We start from the raw sequence: 17,326 nt of genomic DNA, 5'->3' as shown, positions 1-17,326 counted from the left end.
CCATATGTTCTTGTATGTTCTGTATGAACCTCAAGAAATCAAATGGGTCACCTGTATTACAAAAAACATATATAAAAAATGGTTTGTTTTGTGATTTAGATGAAATGAAAAATAATATTCACTTTTTGTTTTACTGTCCATTGTATGATAAAATATAGGGATGTCCTTTTCAAAGAAATGTCTTTTTTTTTGGTTAGATGATTATGAAAAACTTGAATTGTGTTTCAAAAAAAGGACTCTTTGTTGTATCAGATTTTATTTTAAAACCCTGGGAAGAAAGACAGCATACACTATGTAAGACTGAACTGTGACTGGAGTGTGTAACTTTACTGAACCACTGCAACTGAATTTTCCGATGTATTATAAATCCATGAAGGTTAGGCACATTGTGTGCATGACGAGAGTATAAATTCAAATAATCAAAAAAAAATAATAATAATTATAGGCTTAAAGATGTGCAACATGTTTAGATGATTGATAGAAGGAAATTACTAAATATGCTGAAATGTGTGTTGCTTACTGTAAGGGGTACAGTTAATACAAAGCTTTAATGAACATCCAACAGTTTGCATCTGAACTCCTCCAGAAATATTAATACTCACATTTGTACTAAATGACCTATGAGCTGTAAAATGTAAAGGGAAATGATCTGTGGAAAGAGAGGAACTTCATTTTTAAAAACGGGAACTTTGGAGTCAGTGACAGATAAGGATCAGGGAAGTTCAGAGTAAAACGGGAGCTATATCTGGATCAGATCTAAACCAGCTCCATGACAGTTTGTGTACTTATGACCTACATGAGTAAACAGCACAGAGATCAATGTGGCTTTTATAGTCCAGATCACTTCCTGTTCTGGTGTGCATGCACATTATGCTACTGTACTATAAATGACTCACTTGCTCAAGTCATAAGACAAGAATATTTAGATATCAGTGTATCAACTGAATTATTATTAGCAGGGAAACTTTTGACAGAGTGACAGAGTGAAAGGATGGGAATTTAAATGTCAGGTCAGCTTCCATTTTGCTCTTACAAATATGTATTTTTTTAATTGTCTGAAAAACTTTAACTTTGAATTTTATAACTAACTTCCACATTAACACCAGCAGGTTTTATTCTCAGGAATTTATCTGAGCATAGGAAAAAATCTCCACATCCCAGAGTCAAAAAAGGGCAACTTAATGTTTTCTTTTTGTTTTTTTAAAGGAAGTCAAAATTAAACAAATACGTGAATCGAATGAAACTTGGAGTGAAATGAAATCAATGCAATGTGAACAAAAACAGGCTTCAGATGAATTTATTACCATAATGCAATCACACAAATTAATTACTATTTACAAGTCAACGTTTGAAACTTAAAAAAAAAAAAATGAGAATGTGACATTTAGTTTAAAACCTTTTCTCCAGCAGTACAACTTGACCAACTGTCTGTGTAAGAAGAAATCATGACAAAAATCTTTCAGCTCTAAACAAATTAACTGCAACACAGAGTCATTTAACAAGGATAGAAAAACTTGTCTAACAGACAGAAGACTGGGGAGGTTAGGTCCATCATCCAGGTGTTTTTAAAAACATCTGAATTTACAACACAGAGCTTCAAATGACTCTCCACCAAAGGACTACCAGTGTGAAATACATCACATTGTATGCAGATGGTTGTGTTGTATTCTCATTTAGATTTGACTGAATGAGAATACAAAGGAGGGGATCACTTCCATACATACAAAGAGAGAAAAGTGGAGGCAACCAATAAGATTCAAAGTGTGTGTGGGGGGAAAAAAAGGAGATCCAATTTAAAAACATGTACAAGACCAAGATGGTCACATCCTTCATGATCTCCTGAAAGGGTCCCGCGTCTTTAAACACATGTCAATAGCGTCGACCAAAAGCTCCACCCTGCAGCCCGCTACCCTGCATCAGCTGGTTCTGTCTATTCAGAGCTCCAGAGAGAGACTGTGATGTTCCTGTGTTCATGTAGCCCCCACGGCTGGTGAGACGACAAAAAAAGAAAAGATATACAATGACGGATTATAAGTAGAGCTCGCCATCTAGAATCTGTCCTAAATATGAGTAAAATGGTGTCTTCAATCTATGTGATGTTCTCTCCTCACCCTGTAATTCCTCCGCGTGCGATGTGACTCTGGCCTGGGATAGCACCGTCTCTACCTGGAACAAAAAGCCAAACATCAAACACGGGCTATAAATCTCTAGAAAGACAAAAAGTACATCATGGTATCATAGAAGCATTGAGTCTAGCTGGCAGAACAGTCAACACACAAGAACAACTAGACATACTTTGCCATGATCTGTCTCCATCCACCTTACGGCTGGAGTCCCAGTCTCGACTTCCTTCCCTAAAAAGGTAAACAGATAAATCATTACGATTTTTGTCAGTGTTAAGAAAACTGTTCAAACAGGAATCCATCGAGGTTCTTTTAATGTTACTCTAACTAAAGAAAGTTCTAACTCAGTGGCGAGCTCACCTGGCATTCATGCGCTTGTCATATCCACCACTCCAGGAGTCTCTGCCATCTCTGTTATGTCTGTCTGACCTGTCCAAGTGCTGCAAGAAGAGGAACCAGACTGTTAAGTGTCTCACACTTGACCAACGTGGCTTTCACACTATTGCAGGTCATACATGTAGACCACAGAGATGTGAGGAATATTATTTCTTACCTGGCTATCTCTGTCTGCACCGATACCTCGAGCGTTGTCCCGCCTGTCACCGATCACGCTGTCTTGGTAACGGCCCCTGTCCCTGTGATCAAAGTCCTGAAAACGATCCTGTCGACCTAAGTCTGAGCGTCCGTAACGGTCGTCCATGGTCATGCGCTTCTCGGGCCAGTCGTCTTTCCTAGACAAGGAGCGGAGACATCCGAGTGATGAGTCGCTCTCAAATCAAGGGATTTACAGAAAAGAAAGGCTGGAGCTCTCGCGCTTATTATGAATATTGCTAAGCACATTTAATTGTGACTCATAATGACTCAAACACATTCATTCAGTATCGCTCAGTGGATCGCCACACTGTTTCTGTCATTTACCTGCCGTCCATGTCATAAGGCCTCTTAACGGGCCGTCGCTCCTGCTCGTAGCGCAGTTGCTCCTGCTGTCGTCGCAGCTCCTCTCGCTCCCGGAGGATCCTCTCCTGCTCCCGTCGTCTCTCATACTCAATACGCAGTCGCTCCCGCTCCAAGATCTGACGCTCCAACCGGTCTGCATCGAGGCGCTGCTTTTCAGCCTGCCATTTAGAAACATTTATGGGTTCAGCAAGATAACTATAACATTCTCCGAATGTAAGGCTGGCAAGGAGGAGTACGAGGAACTTGAATTCATCTAGATTTGGGAGACTAAATATTAATTTAAGTCACTTCTATTCCAGTATAGGTTTAACATGCACAAATATTGACAGCAATAAATTGATTAACAGGCAAAAAAATAAAGATAAATCATTGTTCAAAATAATTTATCTGACAGTACCTCCAGCCAATTTCTCTTCCGGATCAGGTGGTTCCTCTCTTCTCTCTCTCGAAACAGACGGATACGCTCACGCTCACGACGGTCAGGACGATTGTCACGATCGCGGTCCCTGTCATTCAAGAAGGACGACAAAAAAATGTTTACCTCACTAATACAAATGAGGAGTTGAAGCAGTTATTGGATATCCGATTTGACTTTGGACACTTGATTATCATCTTAATTACGTTTTATTTAGTGTACTTTTTAGCAACGTAGACATATTTCTTACGTTACTCTGCGTCTCTCCACTTCTCTGATCTCCCTCTCTCGTTGTCTCTGCCTCTCTCGCTCTCTCTGCTCTTTGATTTGGTCAAATGACAGAATGTCTTTCTTCTCCTTGCTGGGAGACTTGCGGTCCCGACTCTTTGAACTCTGGAAAAAAGGAAACGGGATAAGAAAACATTCAAGATAAACAAGTGAAATAAAAATTGTTGAGAAGGTGAGACGCTGTGAATGACAAACACAAACTCATGTCAAAGAGCAGCTTTCCCATGAGTCCCCGAATGTGTGATTAAAAGAAGATCTTGGTGGAAGAGTTCATATTTACTGACCCGCTCCTTGCTTTTGGTTTTGACGCTGATGACAGGCTCTCCTTTGGACTTGTCCATGACGACGGTTCTCTCATTTCGTCCTGACAAACAAACAGACAAACTTACTTAGAAAAAGAGAAAATGGTTTCCAGAAGTGACCTTATTTCCCCCACATGAAACAAAGTCTGACATTATCGCACATCTATCACCTTTTCCATCTTTTCCTTCTCCCTCAGTATTCTCATCCTTCCCATCGGATCTAAAAGAAAAATTAAACAATGTGAGCTCTCCATGAATTAATCAACACAAGCGTTCAGTAGCTGCTTTACTAGCTGAGGGCTTCTCTAGTTTCGAGTCATACAGCGCTAACTGCTACATTAACTGCTGACCACTGGTACAGGCCATGCTAAAAATATCTTCACAGGTCAAGAGCAAACTGGTGTGGAAGTTTATAGTTAGGGACTTCACTCAAACATGCAGAAGCTTGTAAGCAGCCTTACTTGGAGTCAGAGGAGTGTCTCCGGTCACTGCCCGACTTCTTAGCTTCGCTCTTGTCTGCAGGCTTCTTACCCACAGGCTCATTTTTAGCCTGCAATGATTACATGTAAAGAAGTTCATTTAAAAAAGCTGGATGATAAGATCCAATTTTAAACCAAACATAAAAAATATTGTTTTTACAATATTTTACTTTTCTGAAAAGTCCTGAGGTTCAATCACACCGATTTCGTTATGTCAGTGAATGCTCCCGATATTCCTCTGATCCTTACCCGCTCCACCGAGATCATCTTGCCGTGCAGCTCTGTTCTGTGAAGGTGGCTGATACACTTGGTGGCCTCCTCTGTGGTCGACATGGTGACAAACCCGTAGCAGCGAGCCCCGGGGCTCTTGGCGTTGGTAACCACCTTGGCTCCAACAACCTGCAGGAAGCAAGGACAATGATTTAGAGATGGAAAATGTGAAACTTTAAATTTTAAACCAAAAGAATTTATGTGTAGATACTACACATAATGACAATAGTAAATGGTCTGAATTTGAATGACCTTGCCATATTTGCTGAAAACTGTCTTCAAATCAGTCGCCCTGGTCGTGGAGGAGAGACCACTGACCCACAGATTCCTGCTACTGTTTGCTGCAGCACTGCCTCCAGCAGCTACACAGAAACAGAAAGTAAACGAGTGAGCATTTTGTTTTCAGCTGAAAGACAACAAGACAGAAAAACAACAATAGTTCAGGTTGCTCACTCTTTTCATCTTTTGACTCAGTCTTTCCATCGTTTTCCTCAGAGCTAGAGAAAAAGAAAAAAAGCCATAAACACACAGCCATGAGGAGAACTGATGCACACGTTTAGACTTTGTGTTGTTTATGATGTCATACATAACTGACAGTGATCAGCCCATCATGTACCAAAGTGCAGTGAGTTTACAGTGAATAAATGGGTTTATAGCCTTTGGAAATCCCAATAGGTTTCTCATGAATGGCTAATAAAGTGGGACAGGTGGGTGTAAGGAATGACAAATGAAAACAGACATATGCACAGAACGCTTTTACCTCCAAAAGAGCATCCAAATTTGTTTTCTAGCACTAAGGAGCCAATGCAACAGAGATAGCCATTTTGGTTTCTAGAAGACAGAAAGCAACAAACCTCTTTTTCTGATCATCGCCCTCTACAGAAGAGGACTCTTTCACAGTCGAGGCTGAATCCGCAGCAGCTTTCTCTTCTGTCTTCTCATCCTCCTCACCCTTAGACCCCATTTCTGAATCAACAGTTTCACCCACAGCACCCTGTTCGCTTACACTAACAGCCTGAGAGCTTTCGTTTTCAGTGTCTAAAGTCTCTTCTGGGACGTTCTCCGTGTCCCCAACCTCTTTGGCGTCAGTGTCCACAACATCCTTTTCACTCTCCACGTCTCCAGGTGCGACCTTGTCGGACTTGGCGCCGCTGTCGGACACATTTTCTTCCCCTGTGGCGGCGGCAGCTTGCTCTTCTTCATGGCTCGTCTCGTGGCTCTGGGGCTGATCTTCTTTAAGCGGCTCAGATAAACAAGACCCGGCTACTTTGTCATTTTCTACGGATTTAACAGGAATAGAATGGCACAGAGTTTAATCACTTCTGAAACACAGCAATGGTTAACGAGGAACTGGCAAGGCCTGGATTAGGAACGTCATGACCACTGGCCTGTGTTTTAGATCTACGCATTAAAACGATGAAGAAGACCCTAACGAGAGACTGGAAGAGAACCCAAAAGGCTGGAGGACAACTTAGCCACTAAGGCTGATTTCTCAAGTTGAACCACTGTTCACCTGATCCAAAGCAGACAAATATTCAGAGCTGAAGAGAGTCACAAGATCTGCAGTGCAGCGGGAGATTCTTGCAGCAGTTCGTCTTCTTTGAGCTTTCGACTTTCTCAGAGTCCGGCGGCGATGAAAACAAGTCCAGGAATTTCATATCCAGCCAAGTCCATGTCCTTAAAAACGTGTAATACAATCTTGATGGATCTCCTCTTTCTTCGATCTTCATGTGGCAACCTAGAAACACGGCATTCACCTACAACAGCTCACACCTCCCTGACCTTGACATATAATTGCTGCCAATGTGAATCATATTGTTAACCACAGCAGATTTACTGCTCCAAGAACATGACTGGACGCTAAATATACATCGCCAGTGAGTTATCAAGTGTGGTTAGCCAAATATCAACGCATAGGCAGCAATTCCCTTTGGGCTTCCAGTCTCTCCACCTGATTCAAACTAAACAAAAGGTCTGCAAGCTCAACACTGTCAAAAGATGCCTGCACCTTTTTATCAACCTTTTCCTACAGTACCTGTTTCTTCTTTCACGTCATCAGCGTCTTGATCCCGGGGCTAAAGGAAAGGCGTGATGTTCAAGTTAATGTGACGTCAATGTGTGCCGCAACATCACATGAAAGCATCTGCAGGGGAGCATACCATATCAGTTGGCGAGCACGTCATATGGTCATCTTTTTCTATCGTCTCGGGCTCATCCACCTGTTACATAGAAACAAAAACAGCGACGTTAGAAAACAGCCAGCAGAACGGATGAAGGTTTCATATTTAGAGACACATTTCCAGATTCCTTCCTCACCTCTGGACCTCGGGCTTCGTCTTCTGACTCAAAGGTCCTACTGTTGTGTTCTTCATTTAACAACGCGTCTTCGTCTAAATTCTCAGCCTCACACTCATCGTCCTCAGCTGGTATTCCATTGTCATTCTCCGTCTCATCGAGGACGTTCATGTCCAGGATGTCCATTTCCTGCATGTTCTCATGGTCATCTAGATGCTCCTCCTGAAAAGGGGGGGGTTGTTTAACAAAAGGGTCAGCACAACTTTAGTTGCTCCGATACCAGTCTCCAAAGTATACCGCCAAGTAGTCTGAGTATTGATCCTATTCTCTCATTTAAAAAAGCCAAGGATAAAATCAACTCATAGCTGCTGATCTTCAGATGTGTTTCACTTTTGTTTTAGAGCAACAAAGAAAAATGTTTCTCCAGATACTTATTTTGTCAGATTCTCTGCTAGCACTGCCTTGTCGTTTGCTTAATCACACTTGGCATACACAGTGAGTTTATCAAACGCAGGTATCAGATAGGATAAACTATCAGAACTCTGCAGAAGAGGGTTGCTAACCTAAGTAGCCTAGCATGCTACAACAGATCTTGAACATGCAGATAAAATGTTAAGAGCAAACTCACATGGCCATCATGGGAATCTTCCTCCATAGTGCTGTCCTCCGGTTCACCAGTCTCTTGTTTTGAATCTGAAAATATATGCTTGAGTCAAAGAAGTCGTCCTATAAGTGTCTTAAAGGTTTCAAAGATTTTGGTGTCAGAGCTGACTAGAGGTGAACAACCCGGATGCGTGGGAGACTCCTCCCAGCATTTCTTTCCTAGGTGTTTCTTAACCTCACAAGATACACCCAGACCGAGCTCCATTTGATTGAATGGGTTGCTCACGATTGGTCTATTATCAGGCGGGGAACACAAAAATCAGGAGCACACGTCTCCGATTGGTTAAATGTTCAGGCATGGATTACATGTGTAGCTATATGAAACAGCTGTTTGCCTGTATATCTTGTACACTTGGATATTTTTGCTTTAAGAGCATTACTGTTATGAATATCTAACTTGTATCCTTCACAAATCCTTTTACGTGTTTCTGTTAGCACAAACATTTCCCATTAATCATTTGATCTCATTAAAACTCCGTTTTAAAGGAGGAACAGGACAGTACAGTTCGTGTTAGATGTCAAGACTCAAAATCAACATTTAGTTTTGTATCTCAAATGTAAAGGACCTACAGATATCTAGGCTAACAGTTCAGCTTTACTGAGGTTAAAATGTTCCCATTTTATTAAAGGTGTTAAGATGTGATCTTTATGTATACTGAAGTGACGGATGGTATTTAACATCACAGCTTTAAAATGGAGCTTTGTCACATGAAATGAGTTCAACCAAAGACAGGTCCAAACAAAAGTTATGTTTACACCATCACAGTGTTTTGTAGTGTACAGATGTAGTAAAGGTGTTCACCTCTTGTGCTAACGTTACCTTTGACAGTCCGTTTCTGAGTAGACTTCTTCGGGGCTATTTCAGGAATCAGTTTAATCTCATCAGGATTTCCCCCTTCTTCCTCGATCGCCTGTTTATGGAGAGAAACGCCACAAACGGAAACATTTAATGAAGTGTAAAAGAACGAAAAGCAACGTTAGCGCGCTGTCGTAAATGTTAGCTACCTGCTAAAGCTAACACACAGTATCATGCTATCGAGACTCCATATTACACCGACGTGTTGCACTTGCTGGTCAGAAAATGTTGCCTACCGAAATTATTGTGTAAACAAAACATATGCCTAGTTTTTATTTTTGTTAAGCTAAATTACCTTTTTGAGGCGCTCCGATAGCACGCTCTTGACGCCTGAGGTGTCCAGGTTTCGTTTCTTCAGCTCGGCCTTCAGATCAATGACCCTCAGCTCGGACAACTTGCGGACCTCTACACCCTCCAGGGCCTCTATGTCTGCTGATGGGTCAGCCATCCTTTTATTAATCAATATTTCGTCTCAGGTTGAAATAATTCCTATGTACACCTTTTTCTAAATGATGCTACTCCTCGAGTGGAAACCCACCACTAGCTAACCAAATGCAAAATGGAGGCCCGAATGAAGGCGCATGCGCAGTTTACGCCTAGCGTAGAACTGCAGGAGTTATCCTTTTGGCTATCTGGCTATCTATCTATCTATCTATCTATCTATCTATCTATCTATCTATCTATCTATCTATCTATCCATCCATCCATCCATCCATGTTTGTGTGAGATGCAAGACAAATAGTCTGAAGATATTCAACAGTTTATTTCATTAACTCAAATTTTCTGTATGTTCTTTTTGCCAAACACTGCATATAACGTGATCCGCAGTGTTATAAAAACATTTAAAATGTAACACAAAAATACGACAAAATTGATAACAAAACATTAAAAAATGTATTTCATTAAGATGAATAGACTATTTACAATAGCAAGTGTCCTAACTCAGCTTTACTCAAACAACAAATCCTCATGCTTTTCATTCATCTTTGTAATTATTTTTTTTCAGTATACTTCAATTAATCATTGTGCAGAAATAATAAACAGGTGTCATTTATGCTCAGTTAGAATGGAAGTTGTACATGTCACTGAATTTGTATTGGGTCTCATTCACTTGAGTGAGAGGCAAACTTTTGCTTGCAACAAGAGGTTTTGGCCTATCAAAAAGATCTGAGCTGTCAGTCTCCTCTGGCACATTAGCACTTCTGGTTGAAGGTGAAGAGCCAAAGGCATTGGACTGTGTGCCAGAGTGTTCATCATATGACCACTCATTTGATGGACTAAGTGAAGCAAAGGCTTCTGTCAGGGAAGAGCACTCAGAAAAGTTGAAGGAGTCAGAGTTGGAGGACGAGGGGTAAGAAGCGTGAGGTGGTCGGGGTTCATGCAGGTTGAGTTTGGAGACCAGCGGTTTACCAACTGTCACTGGTTGCCTTTCCTGCACTTCCTCATCCATGTTGAAATAGGTGTAATGGAGGCAGATGGTGAATTTGAGCTCCTTCTGTAAAGACAGTGGAAGTTCAAGTGAGTTTTAACATGAGAAAAAATAGCAAGGATACACTTTTCTCAGGTGACATGACTTTTATCCAAGACTAAATAATATAGAAATAAGTTCAAACATGTATGTAATGTCCTTTTTAAAAGGCATTTCACTCAAATATTTCAAGTAGTGGGCATACATCCTTTTTTACAGTGCCAAATATATATCTCAAGAGGGCACATAGACATTTATCAGGGTCCTCATCGGACTCAATGTTAGAACAATTTGTAAAGATAATGGCAAGTTTCTGACCCTGAGTCTCTGTAGGCTTCGGACGCGGGTGTAGAGACTAGGGACCTCTGGTGAAGGAAGATTTTCATCGATTAACATTAGACTGCCTGCTTCAAGAAGAGACTCCTGGTTACTTGTCTTCAGATCAACGTCCACATCCTGCCAAAGAAACAAAAACAGTAAAAAATAATCTACAATAACAAAGCTAAAACCTGCTTTAAAGTGTAGGTTATTGTGAGCTGCCAAATCACAAATATGTTTAATGTGCTTTTGTGTCTCTAAAATCTACTTTCTGCATTCACACCTCAGGGAAGTCAGTAAGCTGAGCAGAGCAGGAAACGATCTCTTTGGGCTGCACAAGAATCCGAGTGTAGATGACCATGACATTGGAGAACTCTGCCGCAAACCCAAGCTGCACCTTGACTCCACAGTCAAACAGCAGACAGTCGCTGTTTGGTAGGTCTAAGGAAAAAAAAAGACTAGTTATACTTTACTGTCTCGTGCCAAAATTAAAAAAAAAAGACAAATACTTTTGAGGTAATGGCTAACTAATTAAGGCTTATATTTTTATGAAGAGCGTACCATGAGCTACAGCCCATTGCAGGTTTCGAGCTGACTGGGAGACAGAACAGTCAGATGTCTGTATCCGGTCGGTGAGGGATCGTCGTTCTGATAGATTACTTCGCAGCTCCAGAGCCTGCCTCCCTTTGGTGATCGCACAACGACCCATATCTGTTAAGAAGTATAGTTATTCAAATAAATAGTATGAATCAGTTGTGCATTGGGCTGAAACTTATAAAGTGCTGTCACGGCAGGTGTGTTCCATCATTCGTCAGTGCTGTAATGTGACACGACTGGTTTGAGGTCTGTTCAGTACAACTGTCTCATTAACAACAGCCAACATTTTGGTTGTCACAGCATGAAAAGCTCAGACTGAATGAATAACAATAATGATGCTTCAAGGTGTGTCAGTAATGCATACTGAGCCAACAGACACAATAGAAACATTGCAGAGCAACAAGAGAGAAACATTTCAGCCATCAAGAATAATGATGTTATGTTGCACCTGTCGTTCAAGAAGTTTAAATTCCCATTCAGATGGGCTTCAAACAACTACCTGATGCAACAAGGGTTCCTAACCCTTAATTTCTTGGGGTTCACCCTACTCGCATCTAAGACAAGCTGAGCCCCCCCACAGGACCTACATGATCAAAGAGTTATACAGTAAAATATATTTTATTTATTTGACAAAATCACAACAAGTGTCCAAGGCACACTTGTTCTTAATAAAATACATCTATATAAACCAGCCAGTAAGTAAGTGTGTTAACATGAATTTAGTTTATCAACGCAAACAACGCTAAATTGGATAAAATCTGCTGGGAACAACTTCTTTGAAATCTACAATATATAAATGTCCGATGTAATCAGAACTTCCTTACTACGTCCAAGACACTCTTGAAAAAAGAGATTTCTAATCTCAATGACTTTCTCTTCCTGGTAAATAAATAAAAACTACAAAAATGGCTTAATGCATGACCACTTGAGTCACATGTGTGCTCTACATACCTTCAGCCACTCTGTCGAGCATGAAAGTGACCTTCTCTTCTTCACAAACTCTCCGTTTGAGGAAGCTGATGAAGACGCCATTTGACACGTCTTCTCTTTTCACTTCATATGCCTCGGCGTCTACACATCTAAAGACACAGGGTTTTGTTTTGACATGTATGTGTCAGCCATCAGCCTCCAACAGTAGATACGTTTAAAGAAAAATATAGAAATAAGACACCATATTAGCTTGAGATTGAATGTGTCAGATGATGAGAACTTACGTGGCATATCCAAACACTATATTTGCTGTCACTTTGAGCAGTCCCGGTTGTACAATGACATCATCATTTGGGTTCCTTAAAAAAATCAAGAGACATAAATATGCACACGTATGGTACAATTAAGTTCTTCCATTCATTTACTGATGTGGAAAAAGTCCTTCATACCTTTTGCGGCACATGTCCAGAAGGAATACGTTGAGTCCAGTCTCTTTCTTTTGCATCCTGGTGAGAATGTTCTGGACACACAAACAATGCTCTGACGTGTAGGATGCCGGAGCGTCGATGGGAACCATGAAACTGTTGCCGAAATTCTCATAGCCATGACCAGCAAAGTAAAGCAAGCCTGGGATAGAAGGACAAATAAAGGTCTTTATTTGATTAAAAGTCATCTAACTAGATTTAAAAAATAAAAAAGCTTTTTGGAGAAAAACAAATTTTGTCCACATTTATTTGGAATCAATAAATGGCGGAGCAGTTTTTATAGGACTTTTGAGAGATTTACACATGTAACAGTTTGTGTGCAAATGTTGTGAATAGAAAGGAGACAGACCATAGACTCCCTTATCAAGCAGCAGGAGGAACTCAGTGACAGCGCTGTGCATCTCCTGCCAGTTGAGGTCAAGCAGGGAAACCACCTTGAAGTCCATTTGTCTGAGGAGGTTGGTCAATTCGTGGACATCAGCAATTGGAGCACACAACTGAGTGTGGTAGACGTAGTTCATGTTGCCAATCAGGAGAGCAACTTTGTCAGTTGCTGTGGACGGTGAAGAAACAAAAAAAAAAAAAAAAGCTCAACTGAGAAAGATGATGTGACTGTTTTATGTGTATATTTTAATGCACAGAAACTGGGCAAAACTAACCATAGAACTGTTTGGCTGATGATGGCAGTTTGGTCATCGGTTGTAGCGGATGTATCCCTGGTCCATAGGTCCTGGGGACTTTCTGAGAGTCTGTCTCTGCAGTACACAAAAATGAAAAAGATAAATAAATCAATAATCCAATGCAGTTTGATCTTTCATCATAGTGGTTTTTGTTCTTTCTTTTATATGGTGCTTAATTACCACCAGTGGTGAAGTGCAGGGTATACACAGGTGTACGGTGTAGACCCACTTCTAAAGCTCTTCTGATTCACATCATTGACTGATTGACCATATGCAGTAGTTGGCTGAATTGTTTTTAAAAGAATGGTGAAGGGATGACCTTCTAACTCTGTCTCTAATTGACATGTACGAAACATAGACTGTATAAATATATATATATATATATATTATTATTTACAGTCTATGGTAAGTACTGACTGAATCAATGGGTCACTCCCAACTCATTTTGGGGGAAAGTTAAGAGTATACCCACTTCTTCAGCCAACACTGGTTACCACACATATTGTGCACAATGCTGTCTATTAATGAGATGATCACAGTCCGCAACCTAACAATACCAGCAGCCAATTCGCTGCTTTGACACACACAATGTCGACCTGCATGAAACTCTAATGTCCTCGTTATTGTACATACAAAAACAGAACGGTGAGTGAGTGTGATATCATGCTGCAAAAACAGAGAATAACACAAGGAACTACATATTAGACATGTTCCTCTTTTTACTCTGGAATATTTCAAAGAATATTTTTTTAAAATACTTGGCCCACGGTCAACTTCCACCCAGGAGGCCTCAGTGCTGGAGCTGGGGCCTGCATAAATGAGCAAAGCAGGAAGTTGTTGACTGAACAGAACTACACTTTTTCTCAAATGAGATATTGAGCGTATAAATGTGAAAGCTGGTCAGAGTTACATTTCCTAATATCTTATATTAAATTCTGAACACAGGTAAAAAGAAATATGTCGAGTCTCACCAATATTAACTGCTGCTGTGTCACTCCACACCTCGTGATACAAGTTGAACACCTTGCATCTGTACTGTCCTCTGTTTTTTGTGGTCACACATGGGATCTACGGAAGAATAGACCATCAGTAAACCGCAAACGGCATGTATACATTGGTTCCTTCAATCAAATTATTCATTTTAATTTAAATCAATGCTTTAACTTTTCCTGGCATCAATTTGGTTTTAAACAGCAATATATCGGTACTTGATCCACTGTATAACGAATGTATTACCCTTTTTAAACCCCTTTCACACTCGTACACATTCAAGACTGTTTTTTTTATTTCATCCATCTCTGTTGACACGTGTTGATTTCAAACTAAGCTATTGTATAGAATTAAAAAGACACAGGTTTCAAAGATGTAACAAAAAATAGGAGGAAAGTATTTCAGTAAGTAAAATCGAAGGGTTCTTTTTCAATTTCAAGACATGTTTGCAAAATAATTGTCATAGTCATAAAGCAAGCAGATAACAGCAGCCTCAGTGTAACACCTACCCTCAGCGAACATGTCTTGTGTTGTTTCAGCGCCACTGTGTTGTGGTACCACTCATACTGGGCAGGTGGGTTGGCCTCTGCTTTACACTGCAGGACAAGAGTGTCGCCCTCAGACACAGCTTGAGACTGAGGCTGATGGGTGATATGTAGCCCACTCACTGAGCCAGGAAACAGGCTGCTGCTACATCCTAAGGAGACAAGATTTAATTCATGTGAGATCAGATACAATGAGTAAAATACGGAGAACAGAAGGAGGAGACAGGAAATACCTTCAGAGAAGATGCAGCGAACTTGAGCCCACTGGGAGAAGACAAAGTTTTCCCTGTGGCTGACTCTACAGATGTAGTTACCCTGGTGGAGCAGAGCTAAGGGACACAGAACCAGCTCTGGTGTGCTTCCTGTCGCATCTAATATCTTTAACAAGAAACAAACAACCAATAGCAACATAATAGCTGACATGAGGTAACATTTTAGGACAATAACTGAAATAGCAATATCAGGTAGCAGATGAAACCAAAATTTGACACAGGATCTAATTGTTGCTCTTTAATCAGAAAATGGTGGATGGACCTCTTCCTTGTCTCTGAACCATTGGTAGCTAAGTCCAGGAGGCCCCGAGGCTCTGCAGGTCAATACAATCCTTCCCCCCACTGCGGCCTGCTGGGACCGTGGCTGCTCTGTAATCTGTATCAGCTCTTCCACTACACATACACACACATACACACACACACACACACACACACACGCACACACAAAGGCATTTGTTTTCACAAATGAAAAAAAAACAAGTGTTCGAACAAAAAAACAAAAAGAGTTCTTTCCTTCTGTTTGAAAGTGTTACAATTCAGAGCAAGAACTATTGCTTCCTTGTGTGATCTCAGAAATAAACTGAGCGTTTTTATACACCAATAATTAATTCACAAAAGGCTGAGTGAGGAGTACAGTGACGTTACAGATAAAGAAGAGACAGTAGGCTGACAGTGGAATGGTTTTAGGTGAATAAAAAAGCTTGAACTGTTTCTCAATGTGATAATGATGGGAAAGGCAACGTTATTTAAAACAGGTGATTTGAAAGAATACAGCTATTGAGCACACTGAACAGTCATGCTAGATCTACCTGAGTTCACACACATGATGAAACTGATTTCAGTGTACTGCAGTTGCTCAACAAAGAACAATGTCAAAACCCATGTTTTTCCCAGGTAGCCTATGTGTTCAAGAAATATTTCTTGAGACATATGCTTTTCAATTTGCACACATATGGCACCAATCACTTCTGCTTTACCAATGGAGGAGAAGAATTGCACAGCTTCCTGGTGGTGGATTTTCCTCAGGCAGTGGAGCAGGAAGTCCAGGGAGCAAAGGCGATCAGCGAGCCAGGCCAGGAGGGTACGACCTGGGCTGCCTGCAGCACTCAGCACCTGAAGGGAGCAGTTGGTCAGCTCTCTGTCACTGCAGGAAGAAAGGGTTAAAGTTGGAAGGGTTTGTAATGGGCTGCTTAGTGGAGGAAAGGCCATGGCTAAAAAATAAACAATATATAGGCTTAAAGTACAAAAATGTGGAGGGGCAAACTTGTTCACCATGCATTCCATCAACAGAAAGCATCCTTTCTAAATGATGTCCACGTTGCACAATGTGTAAAATTGTCTTGAAAAATGTCCTGCTACCTTCCTTGTGTGATGCCTTCAATGTCTCACCTGCAGCGGAATTTCGGTTGCTCGGACACAGCATGCGCTAGTTGCCTCCATCCGCAGGTTGAATTGTCCAACATCTTTGACAGTCTTTTCAGGACTTCTTCATTCAAAGCACCAACACTTATTTTCAACGCCTCCATCTTCGTCTGAGTCGCCTCCTAGTAGTCTAATCCAGAGAAACGGGCTATTAAACTTTGTATGCAGTAGCCTAAACTCAAATCTGATCCACACCACAACTTCACCATGTAGTTCAACAGAGAGCCCAGCCCAAATATATGATTTCCTCGGACTCCGGATGTGACTAAAATGAACCTCCGACGCTATAAACCTGCAGTTCATAAACAGCCTAATACTACCTACTATATGGCTATCCAGTAGTTCATTGAAATGTAGTGCCTAAAGAATTTTACCGTAAATTTATCCTTGGCCCACCGTATAGACTAAGCACACATGTCCAGCACGAGGTACAGTCTGTGGGTATTCATCATTAATCAAATTATTCGAGCAACTGCGAAGCTACAAAATGAAACAAATTGTAAAACCTCAGCACCGCAGCAACGACGACAAATAATCCTCCACCACTTCCGCCACAAAAAAGTGTATTAACAAGTTTGAACTTACCCTCTAAAATAAAGGAAACTTACAATAATATTCTGCAGTTGTGGAAAAGGGAACAAGTGAGTTTCGCGGTGAAAGAGTTGTTTGGTGTGGCAGAGAAATTGCTTCTCATTTCGGTTCCTCATTTCTGCCATCTCCAACAGGCTCAAGCATTTGCATGAAGCGTTGTCATAGCAACGTCCTTCATTGAAACAAACTCTTACAGAATATCATTAGTGAAGACTAACTAGATTATTACATTTACATGTTTGGGTGCCAGACTACATTGTTAATGATATATTAGTCAATTATTAACCAGAGTAAATATGATTAATTATACGCTATTCGATATTCATAAACATATCGGCTGTATACAGTTCATACATGAATGTAGGCCTAATATTAAATGT

The 17,326-nt window shown here is 40.8% G+C and overlaps 2 protein-coding genes across 4 annotated transcripts; both read right to left on the bottom strand.

Moving 5' to 3' along the window:
- Nucleotides 1–1,281: 1,281 nt before the first annotated feature.
- safb (scaffold attachment factor B) lies at nt 1,282–9,249 on the bottom strand. Of its 2 annotated transcripts, none has more exons than XM_079351340.1 (21): nt 8,944–9,249; nt 8,595–8,703; nt 7,758–7,822; nt 7,151–7,351; nt 6,994–7,053; nt 6,870–6,909; nt 5,689–6,112; nt 5,288–5,331; nt 5,087–5,196; nt 4,814–4,963; nt 4,547–4,635; nt 4,256–4,305; nt 4,068–4,147; nt 3,746–3,888; nt 3,478–3,586; nt 3,042–3,238; nt 2,677–2,854; nt 2,484–2,563; nt 2,296–2,354; nt 2,112–2,166; nt 1,282–1,987 (listed from the first exon to the last, which is right to left on the bottom strand). In XM_079351340.1, exons 1-21 carry the CDS (start codon nt 9,094–9,096, stop codon nt 1,870–1,872), a joined length of 2,514 nt encoding a protein of 837 aa, XP_079207466.1. In that variant the 5' UTR covers nt 9,097–9,249; the 3' UTR covers nt 1,282–1,869. The 2 variants fall into 2 exon arrangements, with proteins under 2 accessions (XP_079207466.1, XP_079207467.1); XM_079351341.1 differs by having other exon boundaries at nt 8,613–8,703.
- A 329-nt stretch (nt 9,250–9,578) lies between these two features.
- Nucleotides 9,579–17,117, bottom strand: malt2 (MALT paracaspase 2). Of its 2 annotated transcripts, none has more exons than XM_079349948.1 (17): nt 16,941–17,117; nt 16,323–16,485; nt 15,911–16,077; nt 15,196–15,326; nt 14,895–15,039; nt 14,626–14,813; nt 14,098–14,194; nt 13,885–13,935; nt 13,106–13,201; nt 12,796–12,999; nt 12,411–12,588; nt 12,246–12,320; nt 11,983–12,110; nt 10,996–11,145; nt 10,718–10,875; nt 10,435–10,572; nt 9,579–10,143 (listed from the first exon to the last, which is right to left on the bottom strand). In XM_079349948.1, exons 2-17 carry the CDS (start codon nt 16,457–16,459, stop codon nt 9,706–9,708), a joined length of 2,481 nt encoding a protein of 826 aa, XP_079206074.1. In that variant the 5' UTR covers nt 16,460–16,485; nt 16,941–17,117; the 3' UTR covers nt 9,579–9,705. The 2 variants fall into 2 exon arrangements, with proteins under 2 accessions (XP_079206074.1, XP_079206075.1); XM_079349949.1 differs by having other exon boundaries at nt 16,964–17,117.
- Between the last annotated feature and the right edge of the window lie 209 nt (nt 17,118–17,326).

The sequence above is a fragment of the Symphodus melops genome (assembly GCF_947650265.1).
Source record: "Symphodus melops genome assembly, chromosome: 8".
Classification (NCBI taxonomy): Eukaryota; Metazoa; Chordata; class Actinopteri; order Labriformes; family Labridae; genus Symphodus; species Symphodus melops.
Note: the sequence above shows the minus strand (reverse complement) of the source record. Positions and strands in the feature narration are given on the sequence as shown.